Consider the following 23,519-nt stretch of genomic DNA (forward strand, 5'->3'; position numbering starts at 1 on the left):
AAAAACTTTGCCCGCACAACATCACACAAGGTATCCTCCTTGTGTAGGGCAACCAGTGTGGATGCTAACCTGTCACGAGACTTCACAACAGCTGAGCTCCAGGCGGCCACAAGCAAACTCAAAGAAGGGAAGGCACCAGGCCATGATTACATCCACCCTGAGTTTGTGACCCACCAGGTCCAAGCTCCTGAAGATCTGGCGCCGTGCTGCTGTCATAGCCCTTCCAAAGCCAAACAAACCTGCTGAAGACCCTAAGTCCTACAGACCCATCTCACTGCTCTGCGTCCCATTCAAGATCTTGGAGAGGATGATCCATAGCCGCATCGAGCCAGTAGTGGACCCACAACTCCCACGGGAACAGGCCTCAATATCACTCCAGATATTGAGGACAGCTTCCAGCAAAAAGAGAAGGCTGGAGTAGTGTTGCTGGATCTCACAGCTGCCTATGACACCGTCTGGCACCGTGGACTCCACCTAAAGCTACTAAAGACCATCCCCGATCGGCATATGGTGAAGTTCATCATGGAGATGCTGACGAACCGCAGCTTCACCTACAAGACCAGTGATGGACAATGCAGCAGGCTCAGGAGACTGAGGAATGGCGTTCCGCAGGGGTCTGTCCTCGCACCGATGTTGTTCAACATATACATCTACAATCCACCGGAGACATCCCGGAAATATGGCCACGCTGATGACCTGGCCATTATGATGCGACGACCAACATGGGAGGCGATGGCAGACGGCCTAAACCAGGACATGGGGATCCTGGCAGCCTACCTGCGCAAATGGCGCCTACAGCTTAGCATTGGCAAGACAGTGTCAGCAGCTTACCATCTCAACAACAGCGAAGGAAAAAGGGAACTGGATGTATTCGTCGACAACAAGCGCCTGGAGTTCCAGCAAGCCCCTTGGTACCTTGGTGTACGTCTGGATAGGACACTCTCCTTCAAACAACACCTTGAAGAAGTGACGGCCAAAGTGTCATCAAGGGTCTCACTAATCCAACGTCTCGCACCCCAGCTTGGCGGATGCACTAGCTGGGGTGCATCCGCCAAGGTGCTTCGAATCTCCACGCAAGCTAAGCCCACCCGCGTGTTCCACCTGCTAGTACTAGCGGGAATTGCCCCGGCCAGCCTCCGACGAGAGGCTGCTACCCTCGCCCTAGCAAGGAAAGCCCAGCGACATAACTAGCATATCCTGCACAACACCACAACAGTGCTGCCTCTAAATAGACTCAAGTCCCGCCATTCGTACAACAAGGCACAAGAGCTGCTCAGGTCCATCCCTGAGGACCTGTCTACAGGCATGGCTGGCGGCAGCCTGGAAGCAGGAGTGGGTCGGGCCACACGCATCCACTGTCACATCCAGGACCCGGGAGGCGGCATTAAAGGAGAGGAACTGCCACGCCGGCAATCGACCCTGCTGAACCGCCTGTGAACTGGGGTCGGCTGCTTCAAAACATCTATGAGGAAGTGGGGCCTGGCTGACGGAACAGCATGTGAGTGTGGGGAGCCGGAGCAGACCGCTGACCACATAGTCACTGGTGGACTGGGTATTGTGATAAGATTATTTCAGTATACGTATGTAGGCTACGAAATCTGCTAATCTACAAATCCCACAAAATTACAATAAACTTATTCAAAGACAGCAGATCATTGACAGCAACCTTTGGCACCAACAGTAGATTATCTAACATTTTCCAATAACTTAATCAGTCTAAATGTTTTGTATTTCAATATACAAAAATCAAATACACTCACCGAGCACTTTATTAGGAACATTTTTACTTTATTACACCTACTTATTCATGTGATTATCTGATCAGCAAATTGTGTGGCAGCAGCGCAATGCATACAATCATGTAGATACGGGTCTGGAGCTTCAGTTATTGTTCACATTAACCATCAGAATGGAGAAAAAATTTGATCTAAGTGACTTTGAGCATGGTTATGATTGTTGGTGGCAGACAGGGTGGTTTGAGTATAGAGTCTAGAGTTTGCAAAGAATGGTGCAAAAAAACAAACAAAAAAATCCAGTGAGCAGCAGTTCTGCAGACAGAAATGCCTTGTTAATGAGAGGCGTCAGTGGAGAAGGGCCAGACTGGTCAAAGCTGACAGGAAGGTGACAGTAACGCAAATAACCACACATTACAACTGTGGGATGCAGACCAGCATATCTGAACACACAACACATCATAATTCTAAGTGGATAGGCTACAGTAGTAGACTGTAAGTATAATAAATATAATAAATACCTAATAAAGTGCTTGGTGAGTCTTTATAAAAATGAAAGAATAGCTCAATATAAATGCAATAGGCATACGCGTAATTTGCTTAAAAAACGCAAATATTAAAATGAGAGAATGTGTAAACATGGAACTTGAAAGTCAACACACCAATGTAGATTGACGCCATTAGCTTCAAGTAGCAGTTACAGTATAAATCCATTCGATTTCCGCGACTTCCGATACAAAACATTTAGACTCTTTGTTGTACGTCGCTCTGGATAAGAGCGTCTGCCAAATGCCATTAATGTAATGTAATAATGACCCGGGCACGTTTCCGATCAGTGCATCGAACTCCTCCGAAGATCTCCGCTTTCGCCTGGCTGCGATTCTGCTCAGTATCAGGGAAGCTGTCTGAACACGTTTGTAGAGAAGGAGAACTAATTCAACACGTCGGTCATTTACGCATCTGCAGTTCTGCAATGCTGCCACCGAGTGGCGCACCCGGTCCCGCAGTGGTGCACACATCATTTGCATGCCGTACTCGTCAAGAGTATTTCTTTTCATTGCCGCAGAGGCTTTCGCCTGATTACAATAAACATGGCCAGCCAACACTGGCGATTGCTTTAAATGTGTTTATTTTTTTATTTTTTTTAACAGCTGTTGACCACAATTGAGAGGGGGAAGACGGCCACTGGAGACATATGTGTATTCATGCAAAATAATGAAACTTATTTCACCAGTGTTTACAAGCGCTGTTACAAGAAAAGCGAAAACAGCAACATCAACCAACAACAACATAATAATAATAATGATGAAGATGATGATGATGATGATGATAATGATCATGATGATGATGCTAATAATAATAATAATAATAATAATAATAATAATAATAATCACCAACAGCAACAGGGATCATCATAAAAAAAAAAAATTTTAATCGTAAAACATCACTTAAAATGTTGGCATCTGAAGGATAATTTCTCTTGCTGTTTCAGCATTCATTTTTCATGAAGCCAAGTTAAAATACAATACGTACATTGTACATTGTGCAGGGTGCCGGGTAGTAAGAAAGAACTTAACAAAATGTACTTCTTTCAGCCAAGACTTCATTTGTTAAAAACGGCTTGGTGACTTGGGTAACCCATCATTCTGTTAAAAATATATATTGTCAAGAGGCACAATATATTTATGCCTGTTTCTAGAAAAATCGGAATCCATACGCACATAGACATTTACGTAGCAGAGTCAACTTTACACATTACCACATTTGTATTCCGACTGAGTGTGGATGAGAGATTGTTGTGTTTCGTTGCTGGAAATTAAATAAAGCTGTTCTACAAACTGACAAGGCCAGGATATTTTGAGCAAATTGCATTTATTCTGAAGTAACAGCTTGCAAGAGATGCACTGCATAGTAAATCACCATATATACAAACAGGCTATACTGATGAAATTACATGAAAAGTTGTCAACGACATTCAATTATTTCAATGACATGAGATATCGCAAAATTCATTTTGAAGCTAATTGTCTGTGAGATCCTTCTACTACTTTCCCTGGTTAGTTTTAGTCTGCATTCATACAGTAAGATATGTTGTGTTTAGATTATGGCCTGAAAGAGAGGACCGGGGTAACTCCAAGAATGTTGATGTCCTTGGACATCAAAGCCACACCATGACCTAATCTGGGCCTGGAATCTATGGGCCGGACATAGTTTGTCACAGAAGAAACACCAGAGCCAGGCCAGAGCCCTGCCAGAATTTCCTTTTCACACTTTAAGTTTGAATGCAATCTGTAATGTTAAATTGAAATCATTCACTGAACGCCTACATACAGTAGATAATGATGGTTGAAACTGGACAGTTGGAATCTACACTTTAGAAGCCATTCCAGATTCAAGCGGAAACCAACAAGTTTGTTTTATTATATGGAATATGTAGATTGTGACTGCCCCCCAGTTCTAGAGTTCGCGCATCTCTTGTATGTAGAGTACAAGGTCTAAAGTGGGTGCAGATTGAAAGGATATATATATCTATATATATATATATATATATATATATGAGTACATATAGTAGTTGGGGGTTATCACCAGCAATAGACGTTGTAAATAATGAATGAACACAGACTGAAAATGGAGAAGATCTACAAGCAACAATGATCACCTACAAGCAAAATTCTAAAAAGCGCAATCTTTTATGGCACCACTAGATGGCAAAATTTCTAGAATTTGCATCGCTCAAAGTACAATCGACAATGCCCTGAAGAAGTATTTTTCCCCTTTCTGATTTTCTCAATGTTTTCATATTTTCACATTGAATTATATAGAAAATAAATGTTTGTTTCTTCTTTTGTTTGTTTGATACACAAGGTGCAGTAATCAATCATGTAATCTAGAGTACTCTTCTGCCGGGAATTTACTGCCCCTTAGTCAAATCAGCCCAATTAAAGGGATAGTCAGAGTCACAGCCAAGCTTGATTACGGCCCATCCTGCCCGATATAAATCTCACTTATTTTGAGGCTGACCATCAGAGTGAAGATGGTCATTATGCTTGGACCAAAGAAATTCCTAAAGAAATCCAGAGAAAAGTTGTTGATATCTATCAGTCTTGAAAGGGTTACAGGCTCTGGGGACCTACTGAACTACATTAAGAGACATAATCTTCAAATGGAGAACGTTTGGAACCGTAACGAATCTTCCCGGGAGCAACCGGCCTGCCGAAATCTCTCAAAGGGCGCAGCGTAAAATCATCCAGGAAGTCACAAAGAATCCTTGAACAAGATGCACAGAACTGCGGACTTCTCTCGCCTTAGCTACCGTAAGTATTCGTAACTTCACAATAGTAATGAAACACAATAGTGGTGCAACCAAGTATTCTGTACACGCAGGAGCAACAGCGTTGGATAACTGTTCATTAAATAAATGTAATTCAATAGTGTATTATTTGTTCACTAAGATTCCCTTTCTCTTATATGAGATTTTGGTTGATAACTTGAATACATTCAGCGTCAAAATCAAAAAAAGAACTAAAATGAAAAAAAATTGGACGAAGACTTTTTGACAGCACTATGCCCAGCGAGTAAAAGCTGGAATTCAACCGTCTACGGGGGTGGAAATCTAGGTCGAGAGACATTTTGACATAAACAAAATAGGTTAACCCCAATATAGCTCAGGTTCTACACGGCCGAGCTACGTCCGAGTTGGCGAGAATGTATGTGGGTATGTGTGAGAGTGAACACTGGGTATGTGTGAGAATGGGCACTGGGTATTTGTGATCCAAAAGGCATACTTTCATTGTATTTCCAGAAGATTACCACAAGATGGAGACAGATCACGCTTTTATTTTATCTTCATCCCAGTATGGCACGTCTTAGCTAATTGATTTCCATTACAAATGGTTGGTTTTCTTTACATCTTTGTGTAGTTCTAGTTGCAACTGCCAGGTGTTTGCTCATTTGCCATTTTGTACGCTGCACATACTAATTAAGTCATTTCTAATGTTAGATAATACAGCATATGTACTCTTGCTTCTCCTGTAATTCATGAGAGCATAGGCCAGCAGTAGGCTAAGCACGGCCTAAGAGTGACACTTGGAAACTAGAAACGCTTGTATTTAAAATTAATTCTGAGGCATATCAGTCAATGAAAGCTGTTGGCACTGTAACCGTACTTCCATTTAATCAAAACGAGTATTCATTCAGATTGCCTAAAGCTAGTAACTGTAATTAAACGCTACTACAGCCAGTTGATCGTATTTTAAAGTCATCTAAAGGCAGCTGAAAGGATACACTGGCGGGGCGCGCACGTTCATTTGCGCGTCAGTGGAAGCTGCTTCTCCAATTTCATTCCCCCCAAGTTGTCCAGAATCTGGAGACTGCGCAGTCTGGGCACACTTTCAGTGAGCAGTATCAAAAAACTGCAAGAGCAAGCAAATCTTAGACTATCGCAGAAAAGGAGGATGTGCACATAGGAAGACATAACTGCAATTGCTGCCGAAAGCGCACAAAACCAGCCACCTTGCCATCTGCTTCGACATCTGAAGAAAAATGACGAGCGACACTTTCTTCGCGCATAGACACCTTCTAAAAGTGTTTTTAGTGCAGTTCGTTGGTTTTCAGCTAACGCTAGCGGCGCCATCTCCAATAATAAAGTTTCCTGGGGATACTACCCCAAAAACGGAAGAAGTCGCGGTGGTAAGTTTCGCCACTCCAAAACAGGTCACTGTTCTTTAATGACTTTTGAAGAATTTATCTTAGAGGGTGTATTGTGTATGTAGTGTATTAAATTGGGAAGCCTTTGTTTTAAAAGTTCATACAGTGTTGGATTTGTCGGTTTTGGAAAATTGTTCTGTTTTGATCGTAGCTATATCGCCTGCTTAATGTTTCCTATAAACGGCACAACGTATAGTTTCACACAAAGAAAAATGCATGCGAAACGAAAATAATTGAGCGAGACATTGGTGACTCAAAACATAGAGTCGCGCACGCACGCACGCACGCACACAGACAGGCACGCGCGCACACAGACACACACACACACACGGCGTTACATTCCATTAATTTAGCAAGTGCTTATCCAAAACATCCAAAGTGTGCAATACAGAAGATAACTGCTAATAATAGATATTAGGCTAATGTACAGGATGACATAAACAATGACAATTAACTCTGAGCTCACTTAAAAAGGTTAAGGCTATTCGGTAGACAAATGCTCTAAGCAAACCACCAAACAAAAATGCATTATGCAAACCCTGGGTTTTATCTTCCTGTAAATTAACACAAAGGGCACACTTTTGAGGCTCTTACTTTATTGCGCTGTGTGCTAAAACAGGCAGTGTGGCAAAAACGTGGCATGGAATAAGGGCTACGCATATGGAAAATGGAATGGAGTCTCATACAGCAGACTCAGGGCGTTCCATTTCATTTTCCATGCCACACTGCCTGTTTTAGCGCGCAGCGCACTGAAGAGCCTTAAAATTGCATCAATTATGACTAATCTGAATGACATTGTGTGGAGCAATCCCTGCCTTGGTACACAACATAATACCAATATGTACAGGCTTGTTTCAATCTGAGAAGAAGAATAACATTAAGTGACTGAATAAGTAACACATGCATCAGAGCTGGTGAGAATATGATTCTGGACAAAGCAAGAATGTGTATTATGATCATGATGCACCTGAGATCTATTACAATAAATAATGCTACAATGAATATGTAACATTTTAAAGAGCTTTTGGAAACTATATGAATTAATTATTGTCTTGAGTACTTGCATCAATCAACTTGTCACACAAAATGTCTAAATACTATAAGAATTATGTACCAGCACCTACAGAGTGGGTAGAATATTATTATGTAAATACACATTCTTTCAAACCATCTGTTACAACATTACATTAGCTAACTAACTACATAAGTTAGAGATTTGGCTATGTAGATTTAGCTGATAATACACAAGGGGGCCATGTTATATTAAAGAAATGCAACATTAAAGTAATTTATGTTTTGTTGAGACTAACATGCGTTAGCTAGCTAACATTAGCTAACATCAGCTAGCTAACTAGTTATTTAATGATGACATTTAAATGATATTTCAACCATAACATTACCATTTAATGTATTCAATATTTCAACCTGTCACACTGACAAGAGAAAAATGAAGTTTAGAGGCTTACAAACTGCACCATGAAGACTGCAAGCTTGTAAGCTGTTCTTTTTTGGCGCACATTTGGCAAGTCGCAAACAGAAAAGAGGATGTCTTCATGAAAACAGACTGACGGATTCGACGGCCAATAACGTGAGAATCAGATTGGTGCTTCTGACAGATGCGCTTTTGATGAACAGTTGGAAGTCAGCAAAACGGGAAAGACGGTGTCTTGGTAAAAACGGTATCTTGGTTAAAGCAGACTATGTGCTGGGTAGCACTGGGGTGGCCCATCAGATTTCAGGGGTGGCACCGGCATATTGATGCTATTAGCTGTATTGAATAACAATGCAACCTGAACAGATTTCCCTGTTTCAGCTGTGAGTTGTACCGATCAGAGCTGCCTTGGAAGGCCTTTCTGGGAAAAGGTCTTGTGGACGGATGAGACTGAGGTTCACTTGTATCAGAGTTGGCATGTAAAGCATGTGCTGGCTGACTTGCCTTCATTGACAATTTAACTGCTTATAGCAGCAGCAGAATTCATTCTGGAGCATGCTGAAGCATCATATCTGATCAGTTTCACCCAAATGCTTCCAAACTCATTCATGGGCCTTCATCCCACAGCAAGACAATGATTCCAAACAAACACCAGTGCTCTTGTCCTTCAAAATTATGTTCCAAACAGTTTACTTAGGTAAGCCTATTGTTTGGCCTTTGTCTCTGACTGTTCTTTTCTTATTTCTCAGCCTCTTAATTGCTTCTGTAATGTTCATTGGAAACTCTGGGATCATGTCACGTGTACAAGCAAAATTCTATTTACGGGCCATGGCAGCCATCTTGTGGTGGTGCCACTTGCAGAAGAACTGAACTGAATGGGCTTAAATGGAACCATGTTACCATGTTTCCTTTCCGGTTATATTACAGTTCGATGACATTTACAGTGCTATGAAAAAGTTTTTTGCCCCCTTCCTGATTTGCTCTTTTATGACACACTGAAAGGTATAGGATCTTTAGAAAAAAAAAGTTATGTTATACAAAGGGAACCCGAGTAAGCACAAATTAATTGATTTTTTTTTTCATTTAACACCCCAGCCATCCCTGTGATAAAATAAATGTACCCCCATAACTTTAGCTGGAACAATTGCAACCAAACCCTTCCTATAATTTGATATCTTGCTGAAATGTCTCCACTCGTACAAACATATTTGTTCTTAAATCGCTTAAATCTCTTGAAACAAGTAATTTAAGAGAACTTCCATTTGCCAATTTTATCTTCATTAGAATTCCTTCTTTGGTGGGAACTCATTTCCGAGTGGTTCTGACCTGTCCAACGAGTCGTGTGAACAAGAGCCCTGCAGCTCGTCTAGCAAACAGAACTCGGATCAAACTTCCAAACTAGACGTTGCAGATTAATCCAACATGGCACACGTGATCCCTTCTTTCAAAAAAAGAATGTCCTGACTTGAACCCAATAGAGATGTTGTGGCAGAGCCTGAAACAGGCAGTTTCATGCTTGAAAATCTACCGATTTCTCTGAATTAACTGCATTAAATCTGTTCTGCAAAAAAGAATGGGTTAAAATTCCTCCAGAGCGACGTGAAAGATTGATATCGAATTATCGGAAGCATTTGGTTGCCACTATTGCTGCTTAAGGTGGTGCAACCAGTTATTAACCCTGTCTTTGCCCCCTTGAGTCGCTGACGTCTCATCTGATTGTTGCGTTCATATTCATATCATACAAAGAATTGTGATGTCATAAAACTGCAAAACGGCGATGGCAGATTATTATAAAGACTGCTCACGAGAATAGCAGTTTAGACGCTTATCAGCGCCAGGCCACGGTCATGGTTTACAGCACTGACATCACTACATACTCAGACAATAAAAGGCATATACTAACTATCCTGGATACCATTTCTCTATGTCAAAAATCATTCCAATATAAGAACAAAAATATCCAATTCAGAAGTTGCATGAATGAACACATTGGGTTTTTTTCTTAGCTCATCTACTATATCAAATATTTCCACTTTCGTATAAATATAAGTTCGTTTTGCAAATTATTTGAAACAGACATATGGAACCAAATTTTCCAGCTCGTTATGAAGTTATCATTGTTTTCTAACATTACAGTTTATTTCATAATCTGTTCAGATCTGTTTAGAGAAAACTATATTATTACCAGGACTATACGTAAGTGAAGGCCGCCTTGAACTACCTGTTGTTGTTGCATAAATGCATTGCTAGGTCTTTTCAGTACCAAACTAATGTAAAACATGGTAAGCTTCTTGTACAGGGTTTCCTACCCTTTCCATCAAGGTGTAATGTGTCATATTCAGGTGACGCGCAGATTAGGAATATCACTACATTCACATGAATGCAGAATTAATATACAGACATGCATAATTACAAGATTTAGACTTGCTGTAAGGACTAACGGGCTCTGTTTAATCTCATTTTGAAATAAAGTTCCATTTTAAATGTGATGTAGGTTGGTTAGAAAGCATTAGGATGAGTAATCCTTTTTGGGCATGCTTTATAAAAACATACCCTCTTATTTGTGTATAAAATACATGTGAAGGTAATTTTGTATCTTAAAATATGTTTTCATTGAAGCTTTTCTGATCATTCATGTCCCTGGACAAAAAATATGCCGATTTGGAGAGATTTGGGGACACTTGAGGACATCTGGGCGCAGTTTTGGGAAAGCTCATATGGAATTTGAATGCCTGTTGATATCTTTACCATATTCTGTACAAAAGTTGACATCAAGTTTGTGCACAAATATGAGATAGTCAGATATTCAATTGTTAAACTATAAAAACACAAGACGTTTTGTCATTTTTGTCATTTCCATTTGAGTATCTTATGCTCTGAATTAACATGAATATGTTCTGTTTAAAACTTTTGTATGGTACAAGCCTCTTCTTTGATTTAAGTCCTGAACCATGTGTGTGCAGTAAATAGATTTTGAAATATTGATACTTTTATAAGAGTACAAAATAGGTGGAAGGGAATAGCCTTTCGGCTATAAATTAAATAAACAAAGTAGCGATACAAAAAAAGTGTGCTGTGTGTTTACTCAGGTTCCCTTTGTCTAATAACACATTTTGCCTAAAGATCTGAACCCATGTGACACGTGCACTAATAGAGGAAATCAGAAAGGTGGCCCATACTTTTTCACGGCACTGTATATACAATATACTGTAGATAACTTTACACGTATATAACTGTAACCTTTCTGCGCTTCTGGTCTGCCATATTTATTACTGGGTACGGACTATTTAAACCACTCCTGACCTTTTGTCCACGGCTCTCTAATGTCTGCCTGTCTCTCTTCAAAGCGTTACCTGAACAAGTTCTACGGATGCCCAAATGACCGATGCAACCTCATGGTGCTTAAAGACACGCTGAAGAAGATGCAGAAGTTTTTTTCGCTTCCTGAGACCGGGGAGATCGATCAGGAAACGTTGGAGATCATGAAGAAACCTCGTTGTGGTGTACCGGATGTGGCCAACTACAATTTTTTCCCCAGGAAACCCAAGTGGGGGAAGGATGGAATCACATACAGGTACGGAACAGCCCTGTCTCTTTCTGTTGTCTGGAGATGAACCTACAGCCAGACCAAATATGCTTTTTTTGGTTTCCGGCTGGCGGCACGGATGGTGCAGTGGGTAGCACTGCCGCCTCACAGCAAGGAGGTCCTGGGTTCGAATCCCCGTCGGCCGGGGCCTCTCTGTGTGGAGTTTGCATGTTCTCCCCGTGTCTGCGTGGGTTTCCTCTGGGTACTCCGGTTTCCTCCCACAGTCCAAAGACATGCAGGTTAGGCCGATTGGAGAGTCTAAATTGCCCGTAGGCATGAATGTGTGAGTGAATGGTGCGTGTGCCCTGCGATGGACTGGCGACCTGTCCAGGGTGTATTCCTGCCTTTCGCCCAATGTATGCTGGGATAGGCTCCAGCCCCCCTGCGACCCTGATCAGGATAAGCAGGTTCAGATAATGGATGGATGGATGGTTTCCGGCTGCATGGAGGTTAACATACAGGTAGACGCAACATTCAGCCTGTTGTGTCCCTGTGTTGGAGATGAAACACAGGTAGATATAACATTGGCTTTGTGCTGTATTGAATGTACAGGGAGGCAGCCAGGATATGTTTTTACTTTTATATACACTTGTTGTATAGAAATCTTTGTACATTCCCTGACATGCCAAAGGTTAACTGTATCATGAAGTGCAAATCTGCTTGGAAATGGTGACCTGCTTTGCTGTCACTGGGCACTATGCAGGCATGAAAAGTGTTGAAGTGAAAATTGCAGGCTGACTGAAAAAGAGGTGGACACAGAAAGAGAGGCGTCTCTCTGAGTACCTGCCATGATTGTTGGGAGAGATAAAATGGCCTTTGGCACAAATACAAGTACAACCTTTTTGCATCTTTCTGCTTAGCAAAAGGGCGGCACGGATGGTGCAGTGGGTAGCACTGCCGCCTCACAGCAAGGAGATCCTGGGTTTGAATCCCGGTCGGCCGGGGTCTCTCTGTGCGGAGTTTGCATGTTCTCCCCGTGTTCGCGTGGGTTACCTCCCACAGTCCAACGACATGCAGGTTAGGCTGATTGGAGAGTCTAAATTGCCCATAGGTATGAGTGTGTGAGTGAATGGTGTGTGTGCCCTGCGATGAACTGGTGACCTGTCCAGGGTGTATTCCTGCCTTTCGCCCAATGTATGCTGGGATAGGCTCCAGCCCCCCTGCGACCCTGTTCAGGATAAGGTCATACTTGAAGCAATATTTAAGGTCGTACTTGAAGCAATATTTATTTAGCATTGCAATTGTTATGCACTTACCACATTCCTTTATCCAGGGTCGTTTTATCAGTGGAAGGGCCTGAGATTGCACTTAAGTAAAGCAAAGTCGTGTCTACCATAGTCAGATTTTGTAGTCAGATTTTGAAAAGTAGTCAGATTTTGAAAAGTAGTCAGATTTTGAGTAGTCAGATTTTGAGTAGTCAGATTTTGAAAAGGAATTAATAAAGTGAATGAACTAATTGCTTTGTGCACTCTGCATCACAGTGTAAGACACATTGCTTGCTTGCTGCAATAATTGTGGTTGGTTGAGCAGGTGCTCCTTTTTTGGAATGCTTTTTCAAGATTTTCAAAGTGTTCTAGAACTCCATTGCCTTCAGTTACCAGAAGTAAATATTGTGAATATAGTACTACATTCCTCTACAAAAGTATTGGATCAGCAAGATCATTTCGTTTGTTTTTGCTGTACACTGAAGACAATTGAGCTTGAGGTCAAAAGATATTCATGAACCCCGAGTCTAAGATACCTTGGAGAGCTATTGAAGCTATGGTGAAGCCGCATAGACTACAAGATTTGCTATTTACTGGGCTTGGCAGAGCAAACCAGAATTTAAGGCTGGGTTGCATAATTACACACTCCCTGAATATCTGGAAACAAGCAGAGAAATGCGTGAATACCCAATCTCTCTCCTGCGCACAGACACCCCTCTGGCATAATTCTAACCTCCTGACAGGGGGCAAGCCGTTCCAGAATCCATTATGGTCCTCACATGGCATAAACACATTTGGTGATCTATTTCATGATAGTAGCCAGTTATGTTCATTCCAAAATCTTCAAATCGCGTTTCATCTACCTGCCTCATCCTATTTTGTTTTTCTTCAGTTACGTTCTGCGCTCAAAGCATATGGTGTACCGTGGGACAGCCCACCAAGAGAACATCCAATGTTGCAATGGGTTAAGCCTTCTGACAATTTAAGAGGCAGTCTCTTCCATTTACAATGCCTTGGTACATAAATCTGCTTCATGTTTATACATAGAGAAATTATGGGACAGGGAACTGTCCGCATTCAATCAAGATCTAGGCTATATCTGGCTTAATCTCAAAGCTCCAAAAATTTAACTGGCAAGTGTTTCTTGTTGCTCAGATGTGTTAGTTTGATTGGTTAAACAATAAATAGTTCTGAATGTCTACTCTTGGTTTTAGCCTTGGGCTTTGTCTGTGCATTTGTGTTACAAAAGATAAAGCAACATGAAGACCAGAAAGAAAAGCAATTAATTATTAAGAGGGGAATTGCACAAGCATCATGGATAGCTTGTATTTGGAATGTCCTGAAAAAGAGAGAAACCGCTGGTGTATTGAGCAATAGACATCAAACAGGTCGACCCAAGGAAAACAGCAGCAGTTCACGACAGAAACATTGTGTGAACCCCCAAAACATCAGTCAGTGACTTCACTAAAAATCTCCACAGGGCAGGGGTGAAGGTGTCTCAATCAACTGTTCGAATAAGACTTAGAGAGAAGCAAAATAGAGGCTATACCACTAGATGCGAACCATTCATCAGTAGTAAGAATGTGAGATTACAATTTGCAAAGAAGTACAGGGATGAGCCACAGTAGTTCTGGAACAAAGTTTTATGGACCGATGAGACCAAGACTAACCTCTGCCAAAGTGATGGAAAGACCAGAGGGGAAAGAAGGAATCTGCTCATTATCCAAAACATACGAGCTCATCTGCAAAGCACGATGGAGGAAGTAAATGGCTTGGGCTTGCATGGCTGCTTCTGGAGTTGGCTCACTAATCTTCATTGATGATGTAACTCATGATGGTAACCGCAGGATGAATTCAGAGGTCTATAAGAACGTCTATTATGGAGAAATGTGTCCAAACTAATTGGGAGGTACTTCATAATGTAGCAAGACAATAACCCAAAACACACTCCCAACACAACAAACTTCATTATGGAGAAAAAGTGGGAAGGTTTTAGACTGACCAAGTCAATCACCAGGCCTTTACTCAATTGATAATGCATTTCACCTCCTGAAGAGGAAATTGAAGGGAAAAACCCCTTGAAACAAACAACAACTGAAAGAAGCTGCATTAAAAGCCTGGAAAAGCTTCACAAAAGAAGAATACAACAGTTTCATTATGTCAGTGGGTCACAGGATTGATGCAGTCATTGCACGCAGAGGATATGCTACTAAATATTTGGTGTTATTTACTTTCATTTACTTAAATACTCTCTGTTACAATAATTTTGCTCATGTAAACATCGGGTGGTCTGATACCAAAGGTGCTATGTTCTAAGTAGTTTATCATATCTAGGTGTAAATAGCAGGAAATAAAAGCTGAAATTCATCTTTTTATCTCAGCCCCAAATGTATTCAGCATGTTGCAAAAACAAAGGAATCGGTTCCAATCATTTTGGAGGGGACTGTACGTTGGCAGAATGCTCCGTTTATATCATTCTAATCACATTCATACATTATACATTAAAGGCCAGTTTATAGTCCAGTGGTCACAATACATTTTGTCTCGTATCAATTGTGATTCATTGATATCAACGCTGTGGTGCTGCACACTGTTTAATTACCAGTGAAGCAAGTGGGCTTTTACTGCTGGGAAGTCTTCACTTCCTGGTTTGTGGGACGGGGCTGGCATGTATCCACGCCGTAGTGTTCGTGTAAAGTAGAGATGAGGCTTGGCCTATAAGAGTTGTCCTATGTTGGTTTCATACACCTACAGTAAGTGTCTGGATGTCGGTATTATGCTTTGTTTAACCCTCTAAAGAGGTTAGGGTCTGTGGGACCCGTTTTCAATGTTTACTAAAATATAAATGATACAACAAATATTTTTTTCAACCTTTGACTCATAACCCTTGGCTCATTTTCTGTGAAGAACATGTAAATGAACTAATTTTCATTGAGTACACACTGTGCACCCCCCTACACATTTACAGTACATACAGGCTATTTGGGTCCACTGGACCCAAAGGTTATAAATATGAGGTTTATATGTTTTATAAGTATAAGGTTTGCTGTGCACCTTTACCTGGTCTTCCTCCAATCTTGGACTATTGTGTGTGTGTGTGTCTGTGTGCATGCATGCTTGCCTGCGTGCGTGTGTACTTTCTCCTTTATTTTATTCGATTTAGATTTAGATCCACACTGTCAGACTGTGCCCCTTGTGTGGTGTGTAGATATTGTGTTCAATCAGGGCCGTTTGAGTAATGACTGGGTCTCTGAACTAAAGTCCAGTGAAAGGGCCCTCCAGTTTTGTATGGCTGGACTGCATTTGCCCCCTCCTTGTGGCTGGGCCCCAGAAAGCTTTGCTGTTTTCCGCCTTATTGTGGGCCTGTGTTCATTGTTAAATTTGTGTTCTGTATCCTAATTTCAATTTTATTTCAATCAATAAACACCAATATTGAAGACAGCCTTCTCCCCTTTATATTTGTTGAAGAAAAACACGATTTATTCCTCCCGTTTTGATTATTATTGATTTGTTCACATTTCATCACAAAAAACGAATACTAATGAATGTGATTTAGCAGGGGTAAATGGCACATATTAACCATATATGCTATATGTTATGGCCTATATTGCTTGTAATTAAGATAAGGTCAACATCTGTGAAGTATTTTTACATAAATTGTTATGACTGTATTGTTTTAAGACCCCAATAATGGTATGGGTCCACCAGACCCGCGAAAAGGTCCTGAGTAACAGAAATATGTCCGCCGCACAAGGGTTAATTTTAATGAATAAGGGTACAGTTCTTTAACTGAATTTAGTTCATTTATACAAATACTGTTTATGTTATTGTGTATGTTAGGTACTTGGTTGTCCTCTTCAGGAAGTGGTGATTAAGAGACCTTGCTGTAGTCCATAGTTGATTTAGAGGCAGTCTGTCTTCAGCTGTAGCTGAGTGAGCAACAATGTTGTGTTTACCTCTAGTTTATTTAATCAAATAACGAAGAGGCCCATGGCTGGTCATTAGTAAGACGGATTGAACGTTTTTCATTTTCTCAGAATTGTTTTCACAATTTTTGTCATGCTCCCCATATAGTATATCCTAATTTTATTAAATCATTGTGATTTACTCACTATCCTTAGGGACAGAAATAAAATATGTTCCTTTTTCACCGATTTTTCTTGTCCTGTGCTTTTCACCTGCCTGCCTTACCTTGACTGTGAGACAGAGTATCAGTAAACACGCATTCCACACTGACTGCTCCCTGTAGCAGCAGGTTCTTTGCTTGGCTATGTCATTAGACGATAATATGACCAGCATTCAGGAGAATGATTGAAAAGTGTCAGGACAAAGCAGGAGCAGCAGTCAGTGTGGACTGACAGGCGCTCTGTAAGGTTTTGCTCCAGCCCTTTTCACACAGCCTCTGTTTTAAATCCCCTTGCCAGGATTCTCGGGTACACTCCAGATCTGGACGAGGAAACCGTGGACGACGCCTTTTTCCGGGCTTTCAAAGTGTGGAGCGACGTCACCCCTCTCAAGTTCACCCGCATAATGGACGGAGAAGCTGACATCATGATCAACTTTGGTCGCAACGGTATGCTCTAGGGCGACCTGTAGCGTAGTGGCTAAGGTACATCACTGGGACCCGCAGTTAGTCTAATCAACTGTAAGTCACTTTGGATTAAAGCATCAGCCAAATGAAATGAAATGTAATTTAATGTCTCGTCCCTCACCTGTCCCCAGAAAGAGCCCGACACTCGTTCAGCTGGGCCGTAGCACTCGTATTCAAGCACAGATCCAGAGTCTCAGGACTGCCTCTGCTCGATGGTTCCTAATCCAGTTTGGCTGAGGCTGACAGTCAGAAATGACAGTTAGAAATGACAATTAGAAATGATGTCGGTCTGGTTACCGTAAGGCCAGGAGACGCTAAACCGAGCGTCGGTCAGGGATAGCCCAGAATTACACGCACGCGTGGCGGGTTATTCCACGTCTCATACTGGCAAAGCTGTGATTAAGATGTCATTCGTTTGCAGAATGATGTGGATTGCGGTCTGTGCAGACAAGCTCTTGCACCACTTAAGGTCAGCTGTCAGACAGCTAGCATTAATGTGGGAACTGTCTGACTGTCTGCTTGCTTGCCTCACCTTGGGGATCCCACTTTTAGCCAAGTTCATTTTAGCCAGCAGAGATTGACATAGAAATGCAAGACAAACAGCGTGGTTTCAATTACTGTTTATCCTTTGCCTTAACTTATACGTTTTCCTTAGACAGTTTAATCTAATTTTGTACTTGTACTGAATTTGCAAGAATGTAATTATGAAAATAACCAATACACATAGAAATGTGTGATTCAGAGTTAAGGACAAAGCGGTCGACTGAATCCTGTTCAAACATGTGCAAACTGCTGCATATAAACAAAAGCTCATCTGTGAGTCCTGTGTTGATGAAAACACACGTCACATTTATGCTCCACATTCTGCCTCACGCCGCCGAACATCCGATCAGCTCCCTGTGCTTGTCGCGGTGGCCATTGGTTGAATCACTTGGAACACCCGCTCTGTGTGCCTCTCACTGCACTGCTTCACGGTCTGCTTCACGGTCTGCTTCATGACCGTGAGGCTGGTGGACAATGGTGGCTGTGTTGCGGACGCTGGTGTTTTTACCCGCAGAGCATGGTGACGGCTACCCCTTCGATGGGAAAGACGGTCTTCTGGCCCACGCTTTTGCCCCTGGCCCAGGCATCGGGGGGGACTCCCACTTCGACGATGATGAGCAGTGGTCTCTTGGCGAAGGACAAGGTAAAGAGAGCGGCCATCGAGTAGGCCATTAATATCCATGTTGTGCCCGTTATGGTGTATTCATCCTCAACATTACGTTAAAGATCAATGAGCTGAATTATTTACTCGACTAGCGTATTTGAAACACAGGTTGTCTTGATAGCTGAAGGACAGTAGACTGTTCTGAATTCACTGGATATTGTTTTAGGAGACATATGTGTTTATAACAGTCTACTGGTCAAGGATATGAAGTTTACAGTCATTCGCTGTCGCAATTTGGCTGTGGTAATCTGAAACCACCAATTTGAAAAAGAGTGTTCCCGTCTTTTCATTGTTGATGCATACCGTATAATGAATCCTCAAGCAGTCAGACTGGGCGTTCTGAAGTTAAAGTGGCCACGCTGAGTAATCTTTCTCTCTCTCCCCCCCAGTGGTCAAGGTTAAGTTCGGGAATGCAGAGGGGGAGTTTTGTAAGTTTCCTTTCCTCTTCTTGGACAAGGAGTACAACAGCTGCACCTCCCAGGGTCGCGAGGATGGCTTCCTGTGGTGCTCCACCACCTACAACTTTGACGAAGATGGAAAGTACGGCTTCTGCCCGCATGAATGTGAGTGGATACTCCCCCAGATGTGGCTGTATGCCACCGAGATTGTTTGTATTGTATCATCTATAAATGTTTTCTCAGGGAAGGGTTTTGAATATTGCCCCTTTTATGTGGTCAAAGATTTACAAAGGCAAGCAGTTTTCAAAACAAATACAGTTTGCGAGTCTATTTTGGCGATTGTGGAACTTGCCAAGCTTAGATTAAAAAATAAACTCTTGCTTTGAGAGTGGGTGACTAAAGATCACATTGCTTTGAAACCTGGTTTGTACCTCTCACGTATATTGAGAATATCAGCTTCAGCTCCAAGGACCTCCTGACTGTGCAGAGTGGAGTGGAGTCACACTGAAGGCCTCAGGCTGTCACAGCATTCAATTTTTATTGGCATTTGGCAGACGCTCTTATCCAGAGCAACATACAGTTACAGATTAGACTAAGCACCACTCCCCTGGAGCAATGCAGGGTTAAGGGCTCAAGGGACCAATGGCTGTGCGGGTTCTATTGTAGGCTACACTGGGATTCGAACCACAGACCTTGTGTGTCCCAGTCATGCACCTTAACCACTACGCTACAGGCCGCCCTCAGAGCTGTGACTGTGCTGTCAGAGCAGAGACTGTGTCTCGGGCTGTCAGAGCAGAACAGGGGTGCGAGAATATCAGGGAGCCTGGCTGTGCGCTGTGAAGTCCAATAATCAGGGAGCACGACCGGGGCTGCCACGATGTGGGAATTTCACTCACGTACCTCAGATTTTGACAGGATGAATGTCAAAGGTGTATGGAGGTACAGTTTAAAAGTGCAGAAATTTGCGAGTAATAGAAGAATATTTTGAATTAGACAGCATACGGCAGACCTGGATCAATGCATCATCTAAGATATTGTTGGAGACGCTAGTGCAGATCCCTGAATATCCTTTCGATATTTTACTAACCAAATTATATAATTATATTAACCATTCAAAATAATAAGGTGGCATGGATGGTGCAGCGGGTAGCACTGCTGCCTCACAGCAAGGAGGTCCTGGGTTTGAATCCCCGTCGGCCGAGGCCTCTCTGTGCGGAGTTTGCATGTTCTCCCCGTGTTTGCGTGGGTTTCCTCCGGGTACTCCAGTTTCCTCCCACAGTCCAAAGACATGCAGGTCAGGCTGATTGGAGAGTCTAAATTGCCTGTAGGTGTGAGTGAATGGTGTATGTGCCCTGCGATGGACTGGCGGCCTGTCCAGGGTGTGTTCCTGCCCTTTGCCCAATGTATGCTGGGATAGGCTCCAGCTGCCCTGCGACCCTGTTCAGGATAAGCAGGTTAGGATAATTAATTCATTAATTAATTAACCATTTTAGGCAACATAAATTTGTCATACAAACTTTTGTCAGTGTCACTCAGTTGTTATTTGACAGTGTTCCACAAGGGAGGCTAAATACTCACATAAGCTGTTAAGTGTCCTCAATCAGTTTGACAATGCTATAAAAGATTATCATGTATATGATTCAATGTAATGATCGCCAGACCATAGATTACTTACAGTTTACTTGGATGCAATAAAAAGTCACTCTATAAAGTGTAACTTGAAATATTTACTGGCAAATCACTTTGTGTTTATCTAGCTAAGAAACATTGTTCTTTTCTCTCGTAGTCATCAAAGGAATATATTTGTTTTCAAGTTGGGAAGTAAAAAGATAGAAGTGTTTTCATTCTTTTTTTGAACACATCTTAAGGCCAGAAGGCTACAGTTTGTTCCAGAAAAAAGGAAAACTAATTATCTTTGGCTTACATCAAATCTGTCATCTCAAAATTTGGTTACAAGAGAAAGAGAGCATGGTTGTTTGTGGTAAACAAGCAGTCTTTGTAGTGTTCCATTAGCATGCTGTCCCTTTTGAAATGTGTCTCGCAGAAACCTATCTGTAATGTGACAGAGATCATATTGTTGATTAGATCCTCTGTAGAAAGAAAATATTGTTTGGAAAGAACACAAAATAACTACTGCCAAAAATACAGAGACGCAAACATTCACAAATGAGGACAACAAACTTCGGTGCTGAAGTCACACATGCAGTAGAGTGACACTACATGAAGCTATTTTAATGGGACATTGGGCCACATGAAAGCATTTTCTTTCAATTGAATGATATTGAAAAGATTCAATGAAACTTTTGAAAATGTACCTTATCTAATTTACAATTTTCACTTAAGCACAGCTTTTCCTTTTTTTTTTTAAAGCCTTTCGTGCACAGTTTTACATTAGCCTGTGTATGTTTCTTTAGTCCTCCTAATGCACCATATTAGTCTGTAGTACTATAGCCAGAACGTGGCTTGGGAGTATTATGTGAATTCCACAGAAAGTTATTAAATGTAATTTATGACTCTTATTAACATTTGTAACCTCTACAGTAATTTAATTAAATGTTTTGAAATGTATTGAGAAAAAAATGCTAAACCTAATGTCTTCTATTGCCTGTTTATTTGGTGCTGGACTTGTATTGAAAGTGTTGGGTCTGTGTTGGGAGTTGTATTGAAAGTGTTGGGTGTGTGTTGGGTGTTGTATTGAAAGTGGTGTGTGTGTGTTGGGAGTTGTATTGAAAGTGTTGGGTGTGTGTTGGGAGTTGTATTGAAAGTGTTGGGTGTGTGTTGGGAGTTGTATTGAAAGTGTTGGGTGTGTGTTGGGAGTTGTGTTGAAAGTGTTGGGTGTGTGTTGGGAGTTGTATTGAAAGTGTTGTGTGTGTGATGGGAGTTGTATTTAAAGTGTTGGGAGTTGTATTGAAAGTGTTGGGTGTGTGTTGGGAGTTGTACTGAAAGTGTTGGGTGTGTGTTGGGAGTTGTATTGAAAGTGTTGGGGGGGTGTGGGGAGTTGTATTCAAAGTGTTGGGTGTGTGTTGGGAGTTGTACTGAAAGTGTTGGGTGTGTGTTGGGAGTTGCACTGAAAGTGTTGTGTGTGTGTTGGGAGTTGTATTGAAAGTGTTGGGTGCGTGTTGGGAGTTGTATTGAAAGTGTTGGATGTGTGTTGGGAGTTGTGTTGAAAGTGTTGGGAGTTGTGTTGAAAGTGGTGGGTGTGTGTGGGGAGTTGTACTGAAAGTGTTGGATGTGTGTGGGGAGTTGTATTGAAAGTGTTGGGTGTGTGTTGGGAGTTGTATTGAAAGTGTTGGGTGTGTGTTGGGAGTTGTATTGAAAGTGTTGGGTGTGTGTTGGGAGTTGTATTGAAAGTGTTGGGTGTGTGTGGGGGGTTGTACTGAAAGTGTTGGGTGTGTGTTGGGAGTTGTATTGAAAGTGTTGGGAGTTGTGTTGAAAGTGGTGGGTGTGTGTTGGGGGTTGTATTGAAAGTGGTGTGTGTGTGTGTTGGGAGTTGTATTGTAAGTGTTGGGTGTGTGTTGGGAGTTGTATTGAAAGTGTTGGGTGTGTGTTGGGAGTTGTATTGAAAGTGTTGGGTGTGTGTTGGGAGTTGTATTGAAAGTGTTGGGTGTGTGTGGGGAGTTGTATTGAAAGTGTTGCGTGTGTGTTGGGAGTTGTACTGAAAGTGTTGGGTGTGTGTTGGGAGTTGTACTGAAAGTGTTGTGTGTGTGTGTGTGTGTTGGGAGTTGTATTGAAAGTGTTGGGTGTGTGTTGGGAGTTGTATTGAAAGTGTTGGGTGTGTGTTGGGAGTTGTGTTGAAAGTGTTGGGTGTGTGTTGGGAGTTGTATTGAAAGTGTTGGGTGTGTGATGGGAGTTGTATTTAAAGTGTTGGGAGTTGTATTGAAAGTGTTGGGTGTGTGTTGGGAGTTGTACTGAAAGTGTTGGGTGTGTGTTGGGAGTTGTATTGAAAGTGTTGGGGGGGTGTGGGGACTTGTATTGAAAGTGTTGGGTGTGTGTTGGGAGTTGTACTGAAAGTGTTGGGTGTGTGTTGGGAGTTGCACTGAAAGTGTTGTGTGTGTGTTGGGAGTTGTATTGAAAGTGTTGGGTGCGTGTTGGGAGTTGTATTGAAAGTGTTGGGTGTGTGTTGGGAGTTGTATTGAAAGTGTTGGGAGTTGTGTTGAAAGTGGTGGGTGTGTGTGGGGAGTTGTACTGAAAGTGTTGGATGTGTGTGGGGAGTTGTATTGAAAGTGTTGGGTGTGTGTTGGGAGTTGTATTGAAAGTGTTGGGTGTGTGTTGGGAGTTGTATTGAAAGTGTTGGGTGTGTGTTGGGAGTTGTATTGAAAGTGTTGGGTGTGTGTGGGGGGTTGTACTGAAAGTGTTGGATATGTGTGGGGAGTTGTATTGAAAGTATTGGGTGTGTGTTGGGAGTTGTATTGAAGGTGTTGGGTGTGTGTTGGTAGTTGTATTGAAAGTGTTGGGAGTGTGTTGGGAGTTGTACTGAAAGTGTTGGGTGTGTGTTGGGAGGTGTATTGAAAGTGTTGGGAGTTGTACTGAAAGTGTTGGGTGTGTGTTGGGAGTTGTATTGAAAGTGTTGGGAGTTGTGTTGAAAGTGTTGGGTGTGTGTGGGGAGTTGTACTGAAAGTGTTGGGTGTGTGTTGGGAGTTGTATTGAAAGTGTTGGGTGT

At 42.0% G+C, this 23,519-nt stretch overlaps 1 protein-coding gene across 1 annotated transcript in view; it reads left to right on the plus strand.

Moving 5' to 3' along the window:
- Positions 1 to 6,125: 6,125 nt before the first annotated feature.
- mmp2 (matrix metallopeptidase 2) overlaps positions 6,126 to 23,519 on the plus strand; it is a 32,407-nt gene continuing 15,013 nt past the window's right edge. Inside the window, exons 1-5 of the mRNA XM_061245187.1 lie at positions 6,126 to 6,422; positions 11,220 to 11,446; positions 17,088 to 17,236; positions 18,312 to 18,440; positions 18,851 to 19,024. Of these exons, the coding sequence (XP_061101171.1) occupies positions 6,276 to 6,422; positions 11,220 to 11,446; positions 17,088 to 17,236; positions 18,312 to 18,440; positions 18,851 to 19,024 (826 nt within the window). The 5' untranslated portion in view covers positions 6,126 to 6,275. The remainder of the gene's footprint in view (positions 6,423 to 11,219; positions 11,447 to 17,087; positions 17,237 to 18,311; positions 18,441 to 18,850; positions 19,025 to 23,519) is intronic.

This window comes from Conger conger, chromosome 6, assembly GCF_963514075.1.
Source record: "Conger conger chromosome 6, fConCon1.1, whole genome shotgun sequence".
Classification (NCBI taxonomy): Eukaryota; Metazoa; Chordata; class Actinopteri; order Anguilliformes; family Congridae; genus Conger; species Conger conger.